General features: G+C 36.9%; 1 protein-coding gene across 3 annotated transcripts in view; it reads left to right on the top strand.

The window, feature by feature from the left end:
- Positions 1-21,181, top strand: part of BBS9 (Bardet-Biedl syndrome 9) — a 309,884-nt gene that overhangs the window by 233,098 nt on the left and 55,605 nt on the right. The window contains exon 23 of one of the 3 annotated variants that reach the window (XM_085303713.1): positions 13,549-13,591. The exons of 1 other annotated variant lie outside the window; for it this stretch is intronic. In XM_085303713.1, the coding sequence (XP_085159839.1) occupies positions 13,549-13,589 (41 nt within the window). In that variant the 3' untranslated portion in view covers positions 13,590-13,591. Of the gene's footprint in view, positions 1-6,815; positions 7,072-13,548; positions 13,592-21,181 lie in introns of those variants that run through there. One more of the 3 variants, XM_085303722.1, reaches the window with a different exon arrangement.

Genomic DNA, 21,181 nt, shown 5'->3' with positions numbered 1-21,181 from the left:
GATTATTATTAGCTGTATGTACATGAGAAAACAAATGCAGGCATATTAAATGAATTGAAAAGGTTTGAGGAGGAATCAAAAATTTCCTTGACTTGAATCTCTCACTTAGTTTATGAGACCTTTATATTTTTAACCTATGTGTTACACTTAGCAGCGGTCATATTCGCTTGTTCAATTAAAGGGACATGTTGGAAAAAATTTAAATAAAACCTGAATTACTGCCCTGTCCAAAGCTGAGTTTTTCCAAACATTCTAGATGGCTGATGGCTCTGATTTCACTTCAAGCTCAAAGAAAGAAGTAAAAGAGAAAGATTTTGTATAATTAATAATATTTAAAAATACAATCATTGATACTGCCCTGTGAGACTTAGACAGCTCTRATACTTTGGATTCCCAATCTGCAGTCTTTATAGATATTCAAAACTTGACTCTGCTTCTGGTGATTCATTAGCCATTTTTTTTCTAGGAGTTGGCTTTGCTACCAACTRCCAGAGTTAGTCAGCTTCCACATTGGGATATACTGCTGATATTTTTTCTAGAGAAGTCAGCTAAGGCCTAAATATCTGACTTTTTTATGAAAAACAGACTGTGATAATATTTATTGTATATATACATTATATACAATATATTGTACCTGACTCCCTAACACTGTTTTGGATTGTCACTAAAAACTGCAATTCAGTAGAAAAGAGATTCAACCTGGTGTTCTGTTTCAAGCAACATGGGACTCTTGACCCCTGAAATAACTTTCTAGAAAAGTTAAATTGGTGTCAGACTACCAGTATATAACCAAAACAACTTCATTTATCTCATTGGACCAGTTTTTGCTCATCAGGGAATTCCTCCAAATAATTTGGTTGAAGAGGCAGCTATTTAGGACCTAATATAAAGATCAGATTTAACATATAAATTGTAGTGTGGAACATAATTCATTATTCCTACAAAAGAAATTATGTTCTCGTATTTTTATTATGCAAATAATTAAAAAGACTGCGGCGCCTGAGGTTTTTCACCATGTTTCTGTTCATCACTTTTGGCTCAAGCTACAATTTGTTTCAGTGTCTCTTTGAGCTGTAATACAGTTAGTCTATTCGATTAACATGCAGTGCCCAAATCCCCATACTGCCAAATGAAGTAAACATCTGCTGGCATCAGTTTAGAGTAAACCATCTGTATAAAGTGGCATCATCAGTTTATCATGTACTGTAGTAATATTAACAATAGAGATGACAGTCTAAAGTTCTGATGTGCTAATGGCTTTAGGAAAGAGAAATTATAAGGTAAGGTCTGAAATGCTGTCCAAGAAGGCACTGAGGCAGAAACRTAAATGTGCTTGCATCTTCTAATGTACAGAGCTGGCATAAGTAGTATCTAGCAATGCTGCTAATTCATCCTGTCATGTGCTGTCTTGGACCACTGGACTCCACCCTGATTAYTACCTGTTCCATTTCTTTTTGAAGAAACATTTAGATTCTGAATCCCATAATTTTTAAATTTTTCTTTGAAATTACCGTCTCCTGTCCTTAGTAGCTGATAAGCTGTACAGTGGCTTTTCTTAGTAGAAAATRCTGACTAGCCTTGCTTTGTTTTCTGTAGATTTATGTAATGAGCCTGGTGAGACGTTACTTTGCGTGACTGTGTGGTCTGACAATGATACTATAAATGGTTATTTATTGTTATACTTACTAGAATATCCTTGTGAAGGTGTATTTGTGTTACTTACTTATTTCTAAGGAAATAGTTTTGATTGCAAAGAAGCAAAATGTTTTTGAATCTGAGCTCCAAATAGAACACAAATTATAATACACAAGCTCCTAACTGTCTCCCTGACATACATTCAAGCAGTTCTGCTTTCCTGGCAATATTCAAAGCTCAGAAATAGCCTTGTGAAGGCTTGGCAATCCTTAGTGAGGCCATGGGTGAGGCAAATTAGTTGTGAGACACACATCTGACCTGTATCCAGAATGAACAGGAGCAAAGTAAGTCATTTTCCCCATTTAGATGCATTTGGAAAAGTGGATAAAAACACACAAACATTCTTTCCTTTTATATGTGATCAAATTTATGATCCCTACATTTCTGAAAGCTCTTTTTGTATCAGTGTTGCAGTGTATGCTGCTTTGATGGATGAGAATAAGCAAAGTATAAATTATCTTTGAAAAACACAGAGACTTTTGAAAGGGGAAATAGTGACTTGTCTCTGAACTTAATTACGCTAACAAACAGGCAAAAAGATGACCGGAATCTTCAACTTCATTGTCTATGATGGAAATATGGTTATCTTTTTTCTTTGCTAGTCAGAAGGAAGTTGTGGGGAGGGAGGTTATGTGCCATCCTGAAACTCTTCTATTTCCCTTTCCATTGGAGAATTGTTATTGTTCCCTGCTGCCCTCGCACAGAACAAGTTCAGTGGTCAGCAGACATGTGCAACCTGACGGCTCAAGAATGAAAAACAGTCCTTCACCTCATCTTCCCTTACCATTGGCTTTTTTTTTTGGTGACAAAACAAAATTGATGACTCAGAATTTTTAAAAAGGTCCTCTAAATACTGGGTACCAAAGTTTTGGGGTAACAAGCTTTCTGGAACAACTTGAACTTGATTTTTGGCTGCTAAATATCCTTAATTCGTATTAATTCAGTGAGAAAATTGAGGGCTCAGCGTATTTCACGATCAWATTGGGCACGAAGAGTCAAAATTTCTCTCTGAAAATCATGTTGCTGACCTTGCTGTTTCTATTTATGACAGGAGATGGCAAATGTTTATCAATATTGTAAAACAGACTGAGATCTCCTGGCTAAAAAGCTCTGAGCAACGTCCAAATAGCATTTATATTCATCCAGAGATCATTACTAAGTGCAGTATGGTTCACGACTGAACTGACCTCGGCCAGAGAAGGAATTCAGTAGACTTCTAGGTAGCACAGATTATGCATTTCTTCAGGGTTTTCAGTGGCATTTACGCGCAACTTTCCTGGCAAAGCAAAAGTTGGTTACATCTTACTTGTCTGGATGTGTTTCTTCAGGTTGTCTGACAAGCAGTTACTTCCTGGCCTGATGTTTCCCTGACACATTCCAAGAAAACCTTTGCTGAATGAACTTGCACTGAGAATAATTCTAGGATTTTGGCAATTATAACTGACCACAGAAGACGGGCTTATTTTTGTTGTTTCCCTTTCCTAATTTGGAGCTAGAATCCTGAAGCCAGTCTATGGCAGCAGCAAAAAACATCAGACATAGGTTTTTTTCCTGTTCTGTTTTGTTCTGCTTTCGGTAGTTGGAATTTTCAGTTTTACTCACCTATTAAAAAAAGGCCCCACTAACCTGCTGGCGACATTTCGAGATTAGAGCGGTTTGTGCCAGCAACAACCAGGAATAATCGCTGCACTGAACACCAGTTTATTAAACTCATGTTTGACTCCAGCTGGCGCAGTTAGCAGTGACTAACCTTCTCCCCGCGGCAGGCACATCAGCGCACGCTGTCTGCCTGCCACCTTCGTTGGCTCGGGCAGTCCCATAAAATGGCTCCTYGCAGAACAGATCGGAGACCTGTAGCGTTTTTTAACTGCCTAAGAGAAGGCGCTAGCGACTCCGTGTCTGGCACTGCTCCTGAGATGCAGGGGGCTGGATTCTCACTTCCTGGAAGTGCAATGGGAGCGTAACGTAGTTCCAGATGAGCTGGTGTGCTCCAATTTAGAGAGCTCAGAAGTCATCCCTGTTGCAGTACATCTGTTCTCTCTTCTGCTTGGCCTCTGGTAGCGATTAGGTTTCCATCTTCTGTTAGACGTTCTCGGCAAGGTCATAGCAAGGTGTTTCAGATGCGTCTTCCAACCCCATTCATCCCTGGCTGTTGCCGGTGGGATCAGCTGTCACTGCGGACCTGCAGCCCCTCTGCCTGAACAGCAGCAGCTGGTGAACACTGGGCTCCATTTGAYGCTCCTCTCACCGCTCACTTGCTGCAGGTCTGCTGCATGATATTTTTTGTTAGGCCTTGAAGCTTAGTTGGGAAAAAAGTTGATGGAGGAGTCCTCAGCCTGGATATAGACCTAATGAAAGAGAGAGGGACAGGGCCTCCTTGCTTTGTGAGTAAGCAGCTGAGGCCAACAGACCCTTCTTCATATGGAGATCTGTTACTTTCTGACCTGCCTGTGAACTTGTCTTTGGTAGCTGTCGCTCCCCTACCATTTGGTTTTGCAGACTAGCCAAGCTAGAGAGATGAATATGCAACAGTTTTCTGGAGACGTGGAGTAAGATTTTGACAAATCCTGAACACATCAAAGATAGCAAGAAGAGGCAACGCATAATGGCCTGTCACCATGGCAAACACTCATATCACATTCAGTCGGATGACTTAGCATGCARCTACTTGAACTGATCACTTCTTCCTTTCAGAATCTAGCAGTCTCCTGGATCATACAGGGAAGCCAAACCCTGCTGAAAATTGGTGGGCTTGATTATTAAGAAGTAGAAGCGTGTTGCTGGGTAGGTGGCATGAATTTTCTCCTTTTGAGTTCACTGCCTGAGGGTGTAGACATCTTGTTCCTCATTATAAAAATCATTACCACCAGACGTTTAAAGCTCTCCTTTCAGACTTTCATAAAGGTGATGGTGAGGATAGAGTTAAAAATAACATAGTATACATTTCTTGATTTTTTTAAACCTGTGAATTATTATTGTTACAAAAAGAGTACAAAAATTTGAGGTATTTGTATGTGAGATCATCATAGCTCTTGGTTTTTCTGGCAATACAATGCTGGATCTGTGTTGATTAAAAAAATAAAGCCATTGTTATGCCTGCCATCTGTAGTCTGAGGAAAATATGGGCTAAAAGAAATGTATGCCTGAAATAATTTTTCCCTGTGCGTAATTTCATACAGTATATGAAATGTCACATTGCTGTAATTACCCTATRCAAAATAGGCAGAAGGGAGTATTAATTATAGTATTTGTCATAAGGATGTGTAATGAAAGAACCATTAAGATAGGTTATAAGCTTTCTAAATAATTCTGCCCTKCTGTATATTCTCTACTCTTAGATATGTACTCTCTTCTGTAACTGTGGGAATCTATAAGATTTCAGGAACCTCTCATGATACACATACCAGTTCKCATAATAAGGAAAAGTAGGTGGAAGTTCCCTGTTGCTGCAGCAAATTGGTAAGGCACTTCTGGCTCAGTATTTCTGTCAGCRTTGTTTATTCTAAAATACAGGGCAGCACACTGTGGTTATCAGGAAATTCCAGCCGTTTTCACAGTTGTCCATTTCCTGTGGGGGTTACAAGGAAACTTCTTAAATTCTTCATGTCTAGACCAATCTGTGCAAGCAGCTACTGCTGACAAAATCTTGTACAAGCCCATGAGGTCCTGTAGACTCCGGCCTTTTCTGTCTCACCTTCTAAACACAAGAGTGGTTTTGCCAATAGCAGAGGAGGGGAGCTAAAGAGATTTTAGCCTTCCCTCCTCAACCTCCCATTCAGTTAGCACCACCTGGTATCTCCAGTTACATGGGAGAAGCTTCGTTAATTGTACCTGCATCCAAACTGGACARATACTTTCTTTCATAGGGCTGAGGGTTCAGGTACAGTTGTGGATTGAGTGATGGTCTCACAGCTGGAGTGTTTATGAGGAGGGCTGAAGCTGATGTGGAGCAAGGGGCAATCAGTGGTGTAAATTATTGTTGTTCTTAGCGATCTGTTGAAGCTCTGACCGTTTGCAGCAGCAGAGGATCTGCCCATGAAGTGTTTTGCATAAATAAAGCAGAATTTGAATAGTTTGCACTAATAGCCATCTAATTCAGTGTAGAAAACTGAAATGTCCTAAGTTTGTAAGCAAAATTTCTTAAGAAGCAATTGGGAACCATGCATTACTAAAATACAGTTAATTAATTAAAGCATAGTTAATTTGCTCTGACAGGCTTGGCAATGGTTGTTGTATTTGGTTTCGCAGTGAGTCAGAATCCATTTCACAGGCTACGGCACCGTTGTAGTGAGTGCTGCGAGGCAGCCTTTCCCTGAACTTTCCACTGGAGGATAAAACAGGAGGGAGGCTGTGAAAACAGAGAAGACAGTGGAGYACGAGAAGATAGAGATAGTGTGCATGCATAGCAGTATTTTCTGTGTGTTTGAAAGCCTAACTGTTCTCCAGCTTAAGCACTACTTCAGCCAGCGGAAGGGTAAAAACTGCACTCTGATAATGCTTCTGGGAAGGTTTGGGGTTTTGTATAGTGACTATTATCTCGTGTAAAATGCCTGACATGTCCAGAAGGAGGAAGATTAGAGGATGAAAATTGGCAGCCAGCTGGCAGTTTAGTATTCTGAGAGGAGCAAAGTATGCGTTCGATTCAGGCTAAAAAAGGAACTAATTCCTCTCTCCTCCTTCCGTAATAGTGGTATATCTTCTAGGCTGGCACTGCAGAATGTAGGTGCACACATGTGCCCTGCTCAGTTATACATGCTGCCTAGTCCTACTAGTTGGTAGTACTAGTTGTTGGTACAAGCTTTGGTCATTATGCAAGCTTTTCTTAATTACACTTTGAAGAGATTTGACTMCATCAGCTCAATAGGGAGCTTAGTCACTTACGTCTCTTTTTTGGGGCCAGGCATCAGATGAAGGTAACCTAAATTCCACCTAATTCATCCCTACTATATATTTTCWGTGTTTATGTGTTTCTGAAGGTTTATGAYGCAGGTTGCATGGCACAGAAATGTAGGGGTCTCCGGATTAAGACTGTAATTTTTATTGGTATAATGTCTAAGATAGACATTTGACTTTTGCCTTTAAGACTCACAAATCAGTGACTGAGAAGTTCTGTTTTCCAGGTTAGAGAGTGAGAATACAGAAGCTCTGTCTACATCTGCCATGCACAAGAAGCGCAAAGACCAGATTTGCCATCTGTTGAGCTACTTAGCTGCTGACCACCTTTAGTGCTGAATCCAGGGTAACCCAATTAACCCCTGAAGAGAAAACTTTGAGGACATCCTAGGCTCACTTACATGACATATGGAAAGTTAAGCATGCTACCTGGTCCAGAGTCTTACCTATTTCACCTGCCCTTGCAATGTTGTCATGATACCAATGCTGGTTAGTCAAGGCAGGGCTGGAAGGAACTTGACCTTATGGCTGCCACACAGGTAAGAATTCTGGGTAGCCTGAACTCAAAGAGGGAAAATAGGAATATCAAGTGTTTGCTTTTTAAGACCGCTTGTGCTTCAGGGTAGTTACATAATCTCCTGTCTCAGGAGAACATCACAGGTAGTGAGATTTGTCCAGATCAGTGAGGAGGCTTGTTGGCAGAACTGAATTGAATCCAGATTTTTGAGTTTTTGTCCTGCTGTTCTGTGAAGGTATAAAATTTTTGTATAAATGTGTTACTTCATGGTTTATTAACTAGCACTGTAAATTCATATCCTACATAATATCATACAAAGTTTTGTCTAAGCAATAAAAGACACTCCAGTCTCTTACTAGCGAAGCAGTGCTGAAAGATAAGTGGTGAGCCTGCCTGGTTTTTGAGATGTGTATAGAGGCAGGACAATTGAGTGTAGTCAAGTGGCAATTAGAGATACTTTACTTTATGGGGTATCTGAGGGATATCATAAAATACATCTTTCCTAAGACATTGATGTATCATTGTGCTCACCAGGATAATGAAGGATAACTCATGCTCTTTCTTTATAATACAGAGAAATATACTTCAGGGCACTACTATCTCACAGATTAAGGGGAAAAAAAAGGCTTACAGATCAACTAGATGATATAATGTAAGGGTTTTATTCTCTAATTAAATAATCCTTTCTCATGTTTTTAGACAAATAAAACAGTTTTTTTTTCATTGTCATTTAGTCTAGTGATTTACATCTTTGATATTCTGTGCTGATGCTGTAGCAGCTCTGAGATGTTCACTGTTAGGCTCAAAGTGTTACAATAATTCCTTTGCTTTCTCTGGCCCATGTATAATTTTCAGTCAAGATTTACAGCTCTACACCCCATGGATTCTCATATTAATAAATTGTCTCATCTGCAAAAACAGATATAAATGAGTCCCTTGTCTGTGTCTTCGTATTTCTAATGCTGTTACACAGCCTGCATATGGCCAGCACACGAGAATACTCACTGCTATTGATGTAAGAGCCAAGTCAAGTTATTGCCACTGTCTGTAGGTGCACTTTCTATACAGCTGGTTTTAGGATAGCATTATCTTTATTTTGTATAGTCCTTTAATCTCTGTTAGAAAGCTATTAAAAGCAGATAGGAGATCCGTGTTGCAGAGCGTGTAGCACAGAGTGCTCAATTTTGTTCTCTCAGAAGGCTAAGGTCTTTCTCAAGTACACTAAATTTAATTTAATTTATTTTTTTAATGGTCAACTTTAGTGGTCACCATATGTTGATTCTGTACATAGATTCTGTACAAATCTAGTTTTGAAACCWCATGGGAGTTATCAGTTAAAAGCTAGTTTAAATTTTTTTAAAAAGAAAAAATGTTCCCTTAGAGACAGTCTTTTTATACTTAAGAATAAAAAAGTAATATAATTTTTAGGTCTTGGGAGTATTCTAAAGAAAGTATCTATGTCAAACATGGTCTCTTCCTCCCCCCCTTTTTTTTAAAAAATAGTGATTTTTGTCTATTTCAGCTCTGTAAACTTATCCTGTCAGCAAAAAATGAGTGAGGTTCTCTCCACTTATGTGTCATCCTTTTACGTGTGTGCAGAATACACAGTCAGAATTAGCTGACATCATTCTTATTGATATTATGCTTACTTAGCCATTCTGAAGATTTGTAAATCCACACTGTTTTTTTATGTGGCCTCTTTTTATTGACTCTGTATTGGTAAGTGATTAAGAAGAAAAAGTTGTTTTTGTCCAGAAAATGACCAGATATGGCTGAGAAAGATGCAAGTGAAAATACTCATAGCAGGAGAGTTCAGCATGTGGAACAAAGATGTTTTCTTCTTTTCTTCCCCTGAAAACTCTTGCCCAAGCCATACACACACACACACACACACAAAAAAAAAAAAAAAAAAAAAAAAAAAAAAAAAAAAAAGAAAGAAAGAAAAAAAAAAAAAGATAAACAAGTCCAAGGCACAAAAACATAAAAAAGTAAAGAAGTTCATGAAAATTCTAAAATTATGGTGAAATTTCAAATGACATTCTTTTCTGTATTTCTTTGTGTAAAATTGCTGTTTGTCTACTTTCTCTGGTTCAGATTAAAACTCTCCCTGCATGAGTGAGTTAGCATCCTTTTCCTGTGAAAGTCACTTAGCAGAAAGCGGGGCTGTTCAGCTCACAGGCATGAGATCCATGAGAACAATTTCTCTGGCCACTATCTTTTCAGTGTGTGGGCTACAAGAGGGACTAATTTTTTAGCAATCCAATGTTCACTTGCTACTTCATGCTTTCCCAGAGGTCCTTCAGCTCTTTCTCGGCTATGTTATTGGACACAGAAAGATAGAAACCCAAATATAGCACTGACCTTTGCCCCTAGAAGAAGCTATATAGCCCATGTAAGTGAGAGTTGTCAGCAGTGGTCAAAGAATTAGAGTTTGAGGGGAATATGTCTTATCTTTGATTTATATCAGTGATTGAATAGCAGTTAGACTTTCAGAAGAGCTGAGTAGTAACAATTTTAATCAGAGTCGAGGTGCTAAGGACTTACAGTTGTATTTTTAAAAAGTGCTTTGTTTTCTCTACATCCTTTTTTCCAATTATAAAATTAGGATAATTATGCCTTTTCATAATAGCACTTGTAAGACAATAGTATGGCAATAATATGGGTGTTACTTAGTCAGTGGTATAATTTCTTTTCACAAAATAATTTAAAAATACCTTTCACATTCTGCATGATTTTTTCCAAACATCATTCACTGGTGCTGCCCAGATTCATGAGAACAAGACAGTCATTTCCTTCCTTAATAATTTATTTTAACCTCCYGTTTGCTCTCCATATACTTTTCAAATTATAAAAATCAAGTTGTTGTTATTGCGTTAAATTATTCTTATAATGGAATTATCTCTGTTTTGTTTGAGTCAGATTGAAGGAGATACTAATTCTTAATTAATGGCATAAAGTTAATGGCTTTGGTCTCTCCAAAATAGGCAAACACACTTGATCTTATCTCTTGGCAGATACTTTCACAGTCAACCATGCATTACAAGCTGCCTTCAGTTCTGTGCAAAACATGTATTATGTTCATGCAGGCAGGCAGAACTGTTGTCTGTTGCTCTGCCCAATATGCATCCAAAAAAAAAAAAAGGAAGAAGAAGAAAAGGCTAGACGCTAAGGAGACACTATATATAGTAGAGTTTTTTTTTTCTTTGACTGCTGAAAAAGATAAGTGGCTGAAAAAGAGTCAAGTGTTGTTTCTCTATAAATTGTGTGCCAGCAGGTTTATCACTAAGCGCTGTAGATTATGTTGAGTAGAATAATCATGAGGAAGAAAGGGAGACTAAAATAACAGAGTGATAGGACTATTTTGACTCCACAATCAAAGCCTCCTTGACTTCTGCCCTTTGGGTGGAAAGTGCTTATGTTACAAAACAACATGAGTTCAACCTCTAGAGTCTGCTGGTAGTTTCTTACTGATCTGTACTGAGGGAGTAGTTGCCTAATACTTTCGCATTCCTTGCCTTTGTGTTCAGTGTTGCATACTGTCTGGATGATAAGATTGGCAATCGCTTTTCCTACGGAGTATAGGAAGAATCACAGAAGCCAAGAATGAAAAGCTGCCTAGATGGGATTAAGGAGCCGTGCCCAGGCACAGTAAGGAGATATCCTGAAAAATACGTGAGCCTCCAATTTGCAATTATCTCCTCTCCTCAAAGAAAGCATGCAGTTAGGCAGATTATTTTTGCAGTAATGAAGTCAGTATAAAAAWTTTTTTGAGGTGCACCCATTGATTTAATAGCATTCTGTGGGAATTCTCTGGAATTCTTTTTAAAGCTTAAATCACACCTGGTCTAATCCTCATTTTTTTTCTGAACTTATATCAACTTAGGAATATAATTGCTTGATTAGTGATCCAGTGATAGACCCATGATGTGGAAGAGGTGTGGGAGCCTGACTGTATTATTTAATGGTTATGGTACAGTGGAGGAGACGCCCCTAGCAGGAAGCAATAAAGCAGTAATGACTGTGGAGGCACCATATATAAGGTTAAATTGATATATGTAAATCACTGACTTCAAGATGCTGAAGCTGCCTCTTGGCACCCATCTTTTTTTACACAAGTGGGGATCAAATACTTACTGTTTTGATAAATGGTATGTAGCTAACCTATGTTAAAGACCTTTAGGGAGTTGAGTTCTCTCATTCCTTTGAAATGTAATGGAATTTGGGCGCCTAGTGATGTTTCTTTTGAAAATGTCGCTGGCTCATTTGCTTTTATTAAACTGCTTTGAAAATAGAGAAAGCAAAGGGGTTGATATGTTCTGTTACARTATGAAAGTAACGTAACACAGGGTATACACACAAGGAAGCACATCTGTCTTGAAACATATATTGGCAGTGGCAGAAACCAGTGCAAACCAATTGTAAGATTAACTGTTAATAGCCTTCTCTTTTGTGTAATGCTTGTGATACAGAATATTGATCAAAGTTTTTGGAGACCTCTGCACATGATGCATGGGATAATTTGAATTGAAATGTTTCATGTTGGCTTGATGTTTGGTAACGTAAATATTATTTAAAATAATTCATTTTAAAAGTAGAAAGGAATTATAATTTATTGGAATTCAGACTTCTTCCAAGTATATGTGCCTTAGGTCAGTAAGTATTTAGGAACACAACTAAGTAACTTTCATTTTCTTACATATCTTGTCTTCTCTCCACCTGTACCCTAAGAACATACTCATATTCAGCAAAGCTGGTAAACATGCTAAATCATATGAAATATAGTATAGCATTATTATCCAAATTCAAAATAGATTAAGCATATTCTTAACACTTTGCTGAACTGAAGTCATGGTCTATTTGTATAGTATAGTGTTASGATACCTATAAACATGTATATACAGTTAATGTATAAGAGTGTGGCTATATTTGTATGTAAAATAGATATAAGCAGGATTTTACAGGATTCTCCATTAACTGTAACATCACAGATAAGGCCCRGGGTTTTTGAAGAAGGTATCAATTTTTGAGGCTTTAGATGCTGCTTCTCTTTGCTTGCAGAAAATAACCTTTTGCATTGTCCGTGTATGGAGTGTGTTGTATGAATTAAACAAACCCAGCKTGTTTCTGTAGTACCTACAAGTTGTCTTTCCTCAGAATGCTTATATAAGGGTACTGCAAATTGCAATTTGTCCTTTTATCCTTTCATATTTTTCATGTAGCGACGCAGTGTGGTGAATACTAACTCATGTATTAATGAGGGACTGATACTTTTTTCCTCTGGGTTTGCAGCTGTAAATGTAGCTCATTCTATTCTAGAATTGCAAAATGARTTTTAATTGGTATTCCTTCCAAAAATATTTGTAAAATGATGTGAGTTTCTTAGATTGCAATCTGAAACATTCGCCCTTGATTTGCAATGGAAATCATTAGAGGGTTTTTCCTACCCACACCCAGAACTCCTCAGAACAATGCTGAATTACATGTATATTAAAAACAAAAAAAACTTAGATATCTATCATGTTTCACAACTCCCCCCCGAGAAATTTCTTCACATTGTAATTTACATGTGAATCAACTTACTCTGAAACTGAATCTACAATGATTTTACTGATTATACTATGATTATACTGATTATACTGATACCAGCTTAACAGTTCACTGTGCTTAGAAATTATCTAGCATTATAATAATGAACGAGTTAAATAAAAAATAAATGTTGTCTGCTTTTCTTAAAAGATATGTAGGATTAGTTCTCTCAGGCTATGGAATTAGTTTTAGATACTTGGCTACCTGACTAGGTGATCACCAGGGGAACAGACCTGCTTTTGTTTATGAAGGCACAGGCAATAAATGCATGATAGGTAGATGAATAAAATTTTGTCTGGATATAATTGCATGAAATAAATACTGTTAAAGTAAAACCAGATCAGATGGGATTTTATTCTKCTAATATATTTTCTTTTATTTAGTGAGTGCAGTTTTGCAAGTTTTCAGTTATGAAGTTCACAGGTAAACTTGAAAGTCTGGTTGTGAAGTTAAGACAGGAGAAGTACCTTATTCAGAGTTACACAAACCCATATAATCCGCATGAAAATATTTTTGTGCTGCCACTTGTGATATATGTTGCTGTGCTGTGTAAACAAAATTAAATAGAGCCTCGGGGACTCCCGCAACAAGAGATTAAACTGGGAAACAAGACCAAGTGTAACACTCTGMATCTGATGCCTTAATCAATCAAGGCAAGTTTTCGTTCCCAGAGATTTCTATTCTGCAAGATGTATACTGTAAGAATTCATACGTGCAGTTGTCTAATGCTTTAGGTCACAAACATACGTAGTATGCTACATACCGATGTGCCAATAGAGGAAATTACAATCCCCAGCCTTTCCACAGATGCATCTCATTCTCCTCTCCCTCTTCCCCCTCTTCTTTTCCCCCATCAGAGATTACCAACCATCCACTTGTGAGTGGAGCTACTTGCTGAATACTGCCTAGACTGCATCAGACAAGGTGACCTTGCTTAGCAAAGACCTACCATTTAAAATGCTTAAGTTAATATCTCACTTGTTTGGACTGGAAGAGGTTAAGAAAACTCTCTGTTTGCAGGTCTCTAGAAGGTGCTTCTGGTGAGGAAGATGGATATTAGTAGCTTAAGTGCTTCAGGGAGCATCAGCTTCTTTTGCTGAAACAATGTTTTACGGAGCATACATCAAGTGTACCACAGATTTAGTTAAGTATTTGAAAAATAGTGTAATACGCCAGGTAATTGCTTGTAATTGTTAAAGTGATTCTTTCTTACATCATCTGATTCTGACTACTCTGGAATTAATAGTTTTGGATAAGAAATGCCTATTTCTGATGCATTTAAAATAATGTATCAAATGTTAAAACTTTGTTGGCTTGTAGCATTATAGGTGAAAATAAAATTTTGAAGAATAGCATTTTCCAAAATTGATTGCTTTTCTGGCATTCATTAGAATAGAAAYACTTTCAACAGACCAGTTCAAATAAACATCTCATATGATGTCATGAGATCCACTGAATAATTTTGGTGATCATTTGCACCAATTGTTGGTTACAAATAGTTTAGTATATATTTTTGTGAGGCTGCAAACTTTGATTTTTCTAGTAATAAATCACAACAAATTCAGCTCAAAATCTGAAATGGTATTTTGGCAGTGTCTCTTGGAGGAAAAGAAAAATTCCACTTAGTTAACTTACTCAGTTTTGATGCAGACTGTAATTTGGATTATAAAATTCTTTTCCAAAAATTTCAGCTGTTTAAAACAATTTTTAAACAATTATTTTCTTTCTGTCTGTCTTGAATTATTTTAATTTTCTTCTTTTTATCATAGTGAAAATGTTAGGCAAAAATGTTCCATTCATGTGCCAAATACTAGAATGCATACTGCAGCATACTGCTCCAAGTCATAAGATATATTGGGTTGGATTCAGTCTTACTGTGGACAGAAGCCAGTGGTCTTTTCTGTAAGATATTTAGGTTTCCAAAATTAACCCCATTGTAGCCTGATCTTGTGTCTAATTTTTAGAGAGGTGATTGACACTGGAATACTTGATAAAATTTGCACATTTTGAAAGAGTAGAGAGATGCTTACGTGTGTGTGTGTGTTGTCTATATACCTATCTATAGCTATATAGAGATTTCTTTTTATATCTGTCATGTGCACACAGCAGACTCCATCCTCTTCTCTTTTGCAGTCATTATGGTGATCGTCCACAGCTATTCTTGAAGAACTTTATCTTCTATGGTTTCCTTTTTTTCATATCCAGGCAACTGGAAACAGAAAGTTTCCAGTCCCTCCAGTAGAATCAAAAAAAAAAAAAAAATATATATATATATATATAGAAATAACACACAGGACCTACCCAAGCCGATAAATAGATTATAGGAGCTCCAGTTCAATCTGTTAGTTAAGGGCACTCACCACTCTAGAGCTCTACAGTTAACTTCTTTTCCTTCTACATGCTGCACTCGATGTGCAATGATTCTTTAAAACAAGTTTCATTAGCAAGTAAATTAATTAAACTGTACTTCTACTACCCACAGATTCCCTTTATAGCAATAGAATCCCCAGTGGCCTAATCCAAAAAAGTACCCAGAGGGTCAAATATCCTCAGTAGTTGGTTATGAACATTGCCCAGTCTCAGAGCTGGACACTATATGTTGTATAAATCAAACTGACATGAAAAAAAAATTTTAATTGTTCTTATAAGGTCATAAGAGTGAAAGCTGTATTCAAGAGAGTAGGAAGTAAGAATGGTGACCTTAAAAGGTTGTTCTTTCACCATCCTTCAGCCTCAGTACAGATGATGAGAGTTGGTGATTTGAAACTAAAAGGCATGAATTAAAATGAAAGTTTGAAAAGGAAAATATACGTTCATGGTATGTATTTACCTATTCAATTCCAGAAAAGAAACTTTAATTCAGAAATATTGCCGTTTTAGAGCCATAACCTTCTATGGTACAGCAAAGTGATGAAATGTTTAAGATTTTTGCTAACTGTCCAGGAGTATTCAGTAGCTGAAAAATAAATAGCAAATGGTAAGGGAAGGAAATGGATTTTTAAGCCCCATTTAAAATTAAACCTAGTGTTTATGTATCAATCCATAACAGTAATACTTGTATTTGAATATACTGTTACCAACAGGGAACATTTGGTCTATTTGGACATGCTGTGAGATCCAGGCAGCTGCTATGGCTTAGCCATTTTTAAATAGTTAATAAACTGGCACTCCTAAACCTGATTTATTTATTGTATTATGGACATAAAATCCCTCAAAGAAAGCCAGATGTTTAGGGAAAACAGTTTGGACTCAGAGATTTCGGCTGTGTGTCATGCTCTTTATTACAAGATTTTATGCTCCCATTCCCTGTATCTTTCTTTTATTTTGTCTTCTGATAAGGTGACTAGAAATTCTTGCAGTTCACCCATTTCCCACATACATGAAGTCTACTTCAGATAGTGACTGGATATTGTAAGAAATAAAATGCATCTAGTTTGAATGTTTGATTCAAGAGCTCACATGTCTTTAAAATGTGAGTTTTGTTTTTATTCAACAAAAGCAGAGTTGCTTTTTAAGTACTTCTGAAAATCTTGTTCAGATTAAATCCCAGAGTAAGCTTGCACAGTTTCAATTCTTCAAAACACTGCTGCAAATAATACTTCCTGTGCCCAAATGTAGGCCCTCCGGTTGAACTCTGTGAGTCTTCGCATTTTCTTCGTGTTGAGCTTTATACTGTTATCTTTCTGTCTCTGAAAAATTCCACCAAACTCATTTTTTATGTATTTCTGTCTTTCATATATATCATCCTCCCCTCACTGGTGATTTTTAATGTCACCATCGTTACTCCTCCTTTGAAATCTCTTTGCCTTTATAAGTTGCATATTCTTGTATGTCGACTCGCTATCTTCAATGAAATTCTTTTTCAAGCACGTTTCTGGGGAGAAGCTTACCATAGCATGTTTATTTAATTATATGGGTATCACAAGAAGGCTGATCGTTCATCTTGGACATCACATGTGCCTGAACTGGGTTTCAGTAGGAGAAACAGGAGAAATTTAAAATGTTCTTCTGTTTTTATGCGGCATCTCATATGTTCGTGTACAGAATGAAACTGAGCACCTCCGATTGCTCAGCAGCAGATATTTACTGGCCTCAAAATGAGTCCATTTCATCAGTGGAGAACACTGCTGGAACTGTCAGAGATTTGTAGTTCATGTATAACATTTCTTTCAATTCTCTCTATGTGGTATTTTAAATATATGGAACTTGCTAAAAAGTTTGGAAGTTAAAAGTATGAAGGGGAAAGAAAGTGAGGCCTAGCAGAAAGTAATTGTGTCTTAGAAAATATTTTCTCAGAAATTCTAAATGATGACTGTTTAAAGTTCAGGAGAAAGAATGGAAGAGTGGGCATAGATGTGGAAAATGTGAAGTAAAGATAATGCCAGGACTGAAAATGTACTTCTGAGTCCTCTCCCTTTTCTGTTGAATCTTCCACTTTAGTTATTCAACTCTCTGCTCTTGAAATTTCTGTCCTTTTTCTGCTCCACCCGCCTAAGTAAGGAAATGAAGAAGCACCTCTTTGACAAAAAAACCCAGGGACATCCAACCTGATTCAGTTCATCAAAGCTTTTGGATCAAAATATTTGAGAATCATAAAAGAGTGAATTTTGAAAAATGAAGTATTAAGGGAATATTATGGAAATTTAATTTAGCAAAAGCTTAGGTAAATCCAACCCCCAACTGGTTTGGTCCTTGAGACACCCCAAAATGCCATATTTTGTGTGGTGTAGGCAAATGAAACAGTTGGGGAATATCACCTCCCCCGATTAATTTCTGAGAGAAATGATAAAATTATTATGTGAATTTTGGTACTGGTCAAGGGTAAGGGGGAGGGTTGAGGGACCAAACAGTCAAAACCAAGAAGTCATTTGAAATTCAGCTGGCCATTTTACACCACAGTGTTTTCTTATCAGGTTTCAGTTTCCTGAGATCTTTCAGACTTGAAATCACCTCCTCAGTTTCCATTGAATAAGAAGAGGAAAATGGAGGAGAAAGAGAGATAAGCTTTGATTTGGGACAGACARTAACATACAGAGAGCCCTGAACTTTGCTGAAATTCATCTTACTCTGCAATGTGTGAAATAACTGTATAGGGCTTTATTTATCAATACCACTGTCAGGTTCTGGAGCATACCACTGGAAAATTTATAGTTATCCAGAGGTGAATTTTTTCTTTGCTGAAACAGTCAATATATGCACATCAGCACTGGTATATATAAACATATAGGCAGCAATGAAAAGTCTAATATGCACCACATATTTAATATTTTCTTGARGATAGTGTCAATAGCTTGTACAGATTTTTTTTAATGTAGCTTTCCTTCTTTTTTACTTGGCAGCTACTGATTTGACACTCAAATCAAAAAGCACTGTGTTTTTATGTGCATATGTATTCATATTTTATCATATTTATGGAATGTTACAATGTTTTAGACACTGCAAAGATTGAAGAGGAAATGGAGAGTACAGATTTATTATTCAAGTCCTGCAGTAATTGTTAAACATAATTTAAAGAAAATAACATATCAAATAAAGTACTTTACCTTTTGAATAAGTATGAGGAGGATGCAGAGGGAAGATTTTTAGGATTTACCACAGAAAGTCTGGGTCAGTATGTTTTGTGGAAACATGTCTTTTGATYGATAAATCAGGTGCTAAGATTTTATCAAAAGAGTTTATTATAAAAAATAGTTATTATTAACAGCAAYTTAAAAAAGCAACATTACAGACCTATTCCAGCAGTCTTTACCTTTAATTTCCTAGATGTGTATTGRTGTGAAGTGTTCCCAGATCAGTCTTACCAGCATTTCCATTTACATCCTGACTATGCTCTTCTGGAGCATGTGGGTTCACGCTCAGATGTTTAGGTACTCTTCCTTCTAAGTGCAGGAATTARTGGCTAAAAAATGATTTTAAATTACTTGAAGAATATTGACCTGGAAACACTTGATTTGAATATGCAACCTGAAATATTTGTTTATATGAACAGTGACGTAACATCAGTTTTGATCTTCTGATCAGTTTGTGATCTTCACTCTTTATAAGAGAAGAGCCCAAATCAGTGGAGCATTTCCAGCAGCCCAAATTTAGTGTCTTTCTTGTTAATTCATTTGTGCAGCCCGTGGTTTTTGACTGAGGCCTCATTGCTACATTCTGGAAGGGTGTAGATCAGTATCTTTTTTACACCTACAAAATAAAATGCTATTATTTCAACATGTTACAAATGAATTAAGTATTTTTAGTAGATGATTTTCAGAACTTCGGTTTTTATGGTTTCTTTTGTATCCCTCCCTCACCCCACATTMATTCAAGGTGCTATATTATACCTGCAGAAATAAGGACTGGTTTGAAAATTTTCAGTATTTAGTACTCAGATTTTCTTCTTATTYGTATTATTTGCAAAATGGGACCTTTAATTCCAGAATACAGTATTTTATGTGACAGAAAACAGTTTTCTTTTTCATTCRATGTGTTGTTCTTAGATAGAATTTTGGTTCTGACGTTTGTCTAAAAATTAATAAATGGAATTTATTCCACTTATTATTTATTGCAACAGAATGGTACAGTCTTCTTGTTCTAGCTATTATATATATATGTATGTATGTATGTATTAAGCATAGGTTTATATTGTAGTTTGATAACTTAGCTTTATGTATTAAGCATATGTTTGTTATGGGTAAAGGTACAGATAGCAAGTATATCAAAATGTAGCATCARTTACACTACAAGTATATTGCTCATACTAAATTTGACCCTCTGCACATTGATTAAAAAAATTCCAACCGGTATCAGTGGTTGCTTTTAAACTAAATACTGTCTGAGAAAGGACATAACCCACACACGCTTTCCCTTATTCAGCAGTCACTCCTACTACACACCTCCCAGCCTCAATCAAAGGTTTGTTTTGAGAAGAGTACGGGGACTCTGGCTGGAGCAGGTGTAAATGGAAAGCAGATTTCTGAGTCATGAGACCAGCAGCTAACAACTTCCTGCCAGAGCTGCTCATATATTCATATAGATCTTTTAGTTCCTTAAATGCACTTGGCAGTACAGCAAGAGAAGGACAGTCTCTCAGTTACTGAGCTGATAATTTAAAGTGAACCCTATGTGCTATGCTGAGATACCTAACTGGTACTAGTATAGCCAACTGATCGCTACGTTTTGTAGGGAACTGGCATGATTTCTAGGGGTAAACACAAATATGGTGTGCTGCATTAATGTAGTTCCAGAACTATGCAAATGTGGATTGCATTCAGATAAGTGACTGAAAAAACAAAGTTTAGTAAGATGCAGCTCAATAGGAGGTTGCGTAGGGTTTCAGGCATTCCCAGGGAAGTCCCCTGAACACAGGGCAGTTAAACCCTCCTCATAATGAAACAAGAATAGAGGCTGCAATACACCGCTGCGTCTAAATCTAATTTTATCTGTAATTGTATCAGCAGTTTCACTGAAAGCAAAGATTGTGTACAGATATAAATTCCCACCGTAAGTTCTTTGCTGGATGTAGTTGTTTCTGTACCTTCARTAACTTCCCTGTGTGATGGCTTTTGTTCCTTTGCACTTTGATGTTTAGAATTAGCCTGCTTGCTTTGTCCAAATTTTGGATGTACTCAGGCACCAAAAAATAAGACACTATGTTATGTCAATTACCTTGTCTCAGTAGCTGCGATATAATGCACTTTTGACTGAAGATGGGCCTGCACAATAGAATTCTGATTTTGGATCTATAATCACAGCTTTAAAGTTCAGAAATGTTCAGCGCAGAAGGTTTTGATTAGGTATATCATATGTACAGGTCACCTGCAAACAAATCTGGATACAAAAGTGGAATTGATTTGCAATCGAAGTATGATGTGAATTACATGCAAGTTAATATTTTTTGAAATAATCACRTGTTACTGTGCTATTATGTTGTCTGCAATGAAATGTAGAGAAAAGGGGTTTGCAACCCTTAGTTAGATTAACGTGCTTTTCACCAGGRTATCAATAAAACCCTAATGCCAGCCTTGTCTGTGAATAAAATACCTATAAACACAGCATATAACACGTTTTTACATAGTTGACCTATTGAACATTTCCATATGTTTTTCATTTATGTGGAATTGTTCTCTCTTACTAGTCTCCATTCTATTTTTTTAACTTGATTTAAATGGAACAGACACCTTAAATACATTAACAAGCTTAGCTGACCTTTTCAGGGAATTCTACAAAAAGGCTTGTATGCAGCTGCTACCCAAGGTGTGCTTAGATCATGTTTGTGGAGCAAATAAGGTAGAAGAATCCTCAGAAGCGTTTGTCCAAGCACAGTGTAAAAGCTAGACACGAAGAAAATACTGGCACTAGTGAAAGAAGCACATTGGTGATGCATGTAATTTCTCAGCCGTGTTGTGCTGTGCTCATACACRCAATACACTGGTTACCTGGTAGTAGGAAACCATTGTTTTCGTGAGAAATCAGAAGCATTAACTGCTGGCATGTCATAAGAACATG

This window comes from Rhea americana, unplaced genomic scaffold, assembly GCF_003343005.1.
Source record: "Rhea americana isolate MKP2758 unplaced genomic scaffold, rheAme1 scaffold_100, whole genome shotgun sequence".
In the NCBI taxonomy this organism is placed as follows: Eukaryota; Metazoa; Chordata; class Aves; order Rheiformes; family Rheidae; genus Rhea; species Rhea americana.
Note: the sequence above shows the minus strand (reverse complement) of the source record. Positions and strands in the feature narration are given on the sequence as shown.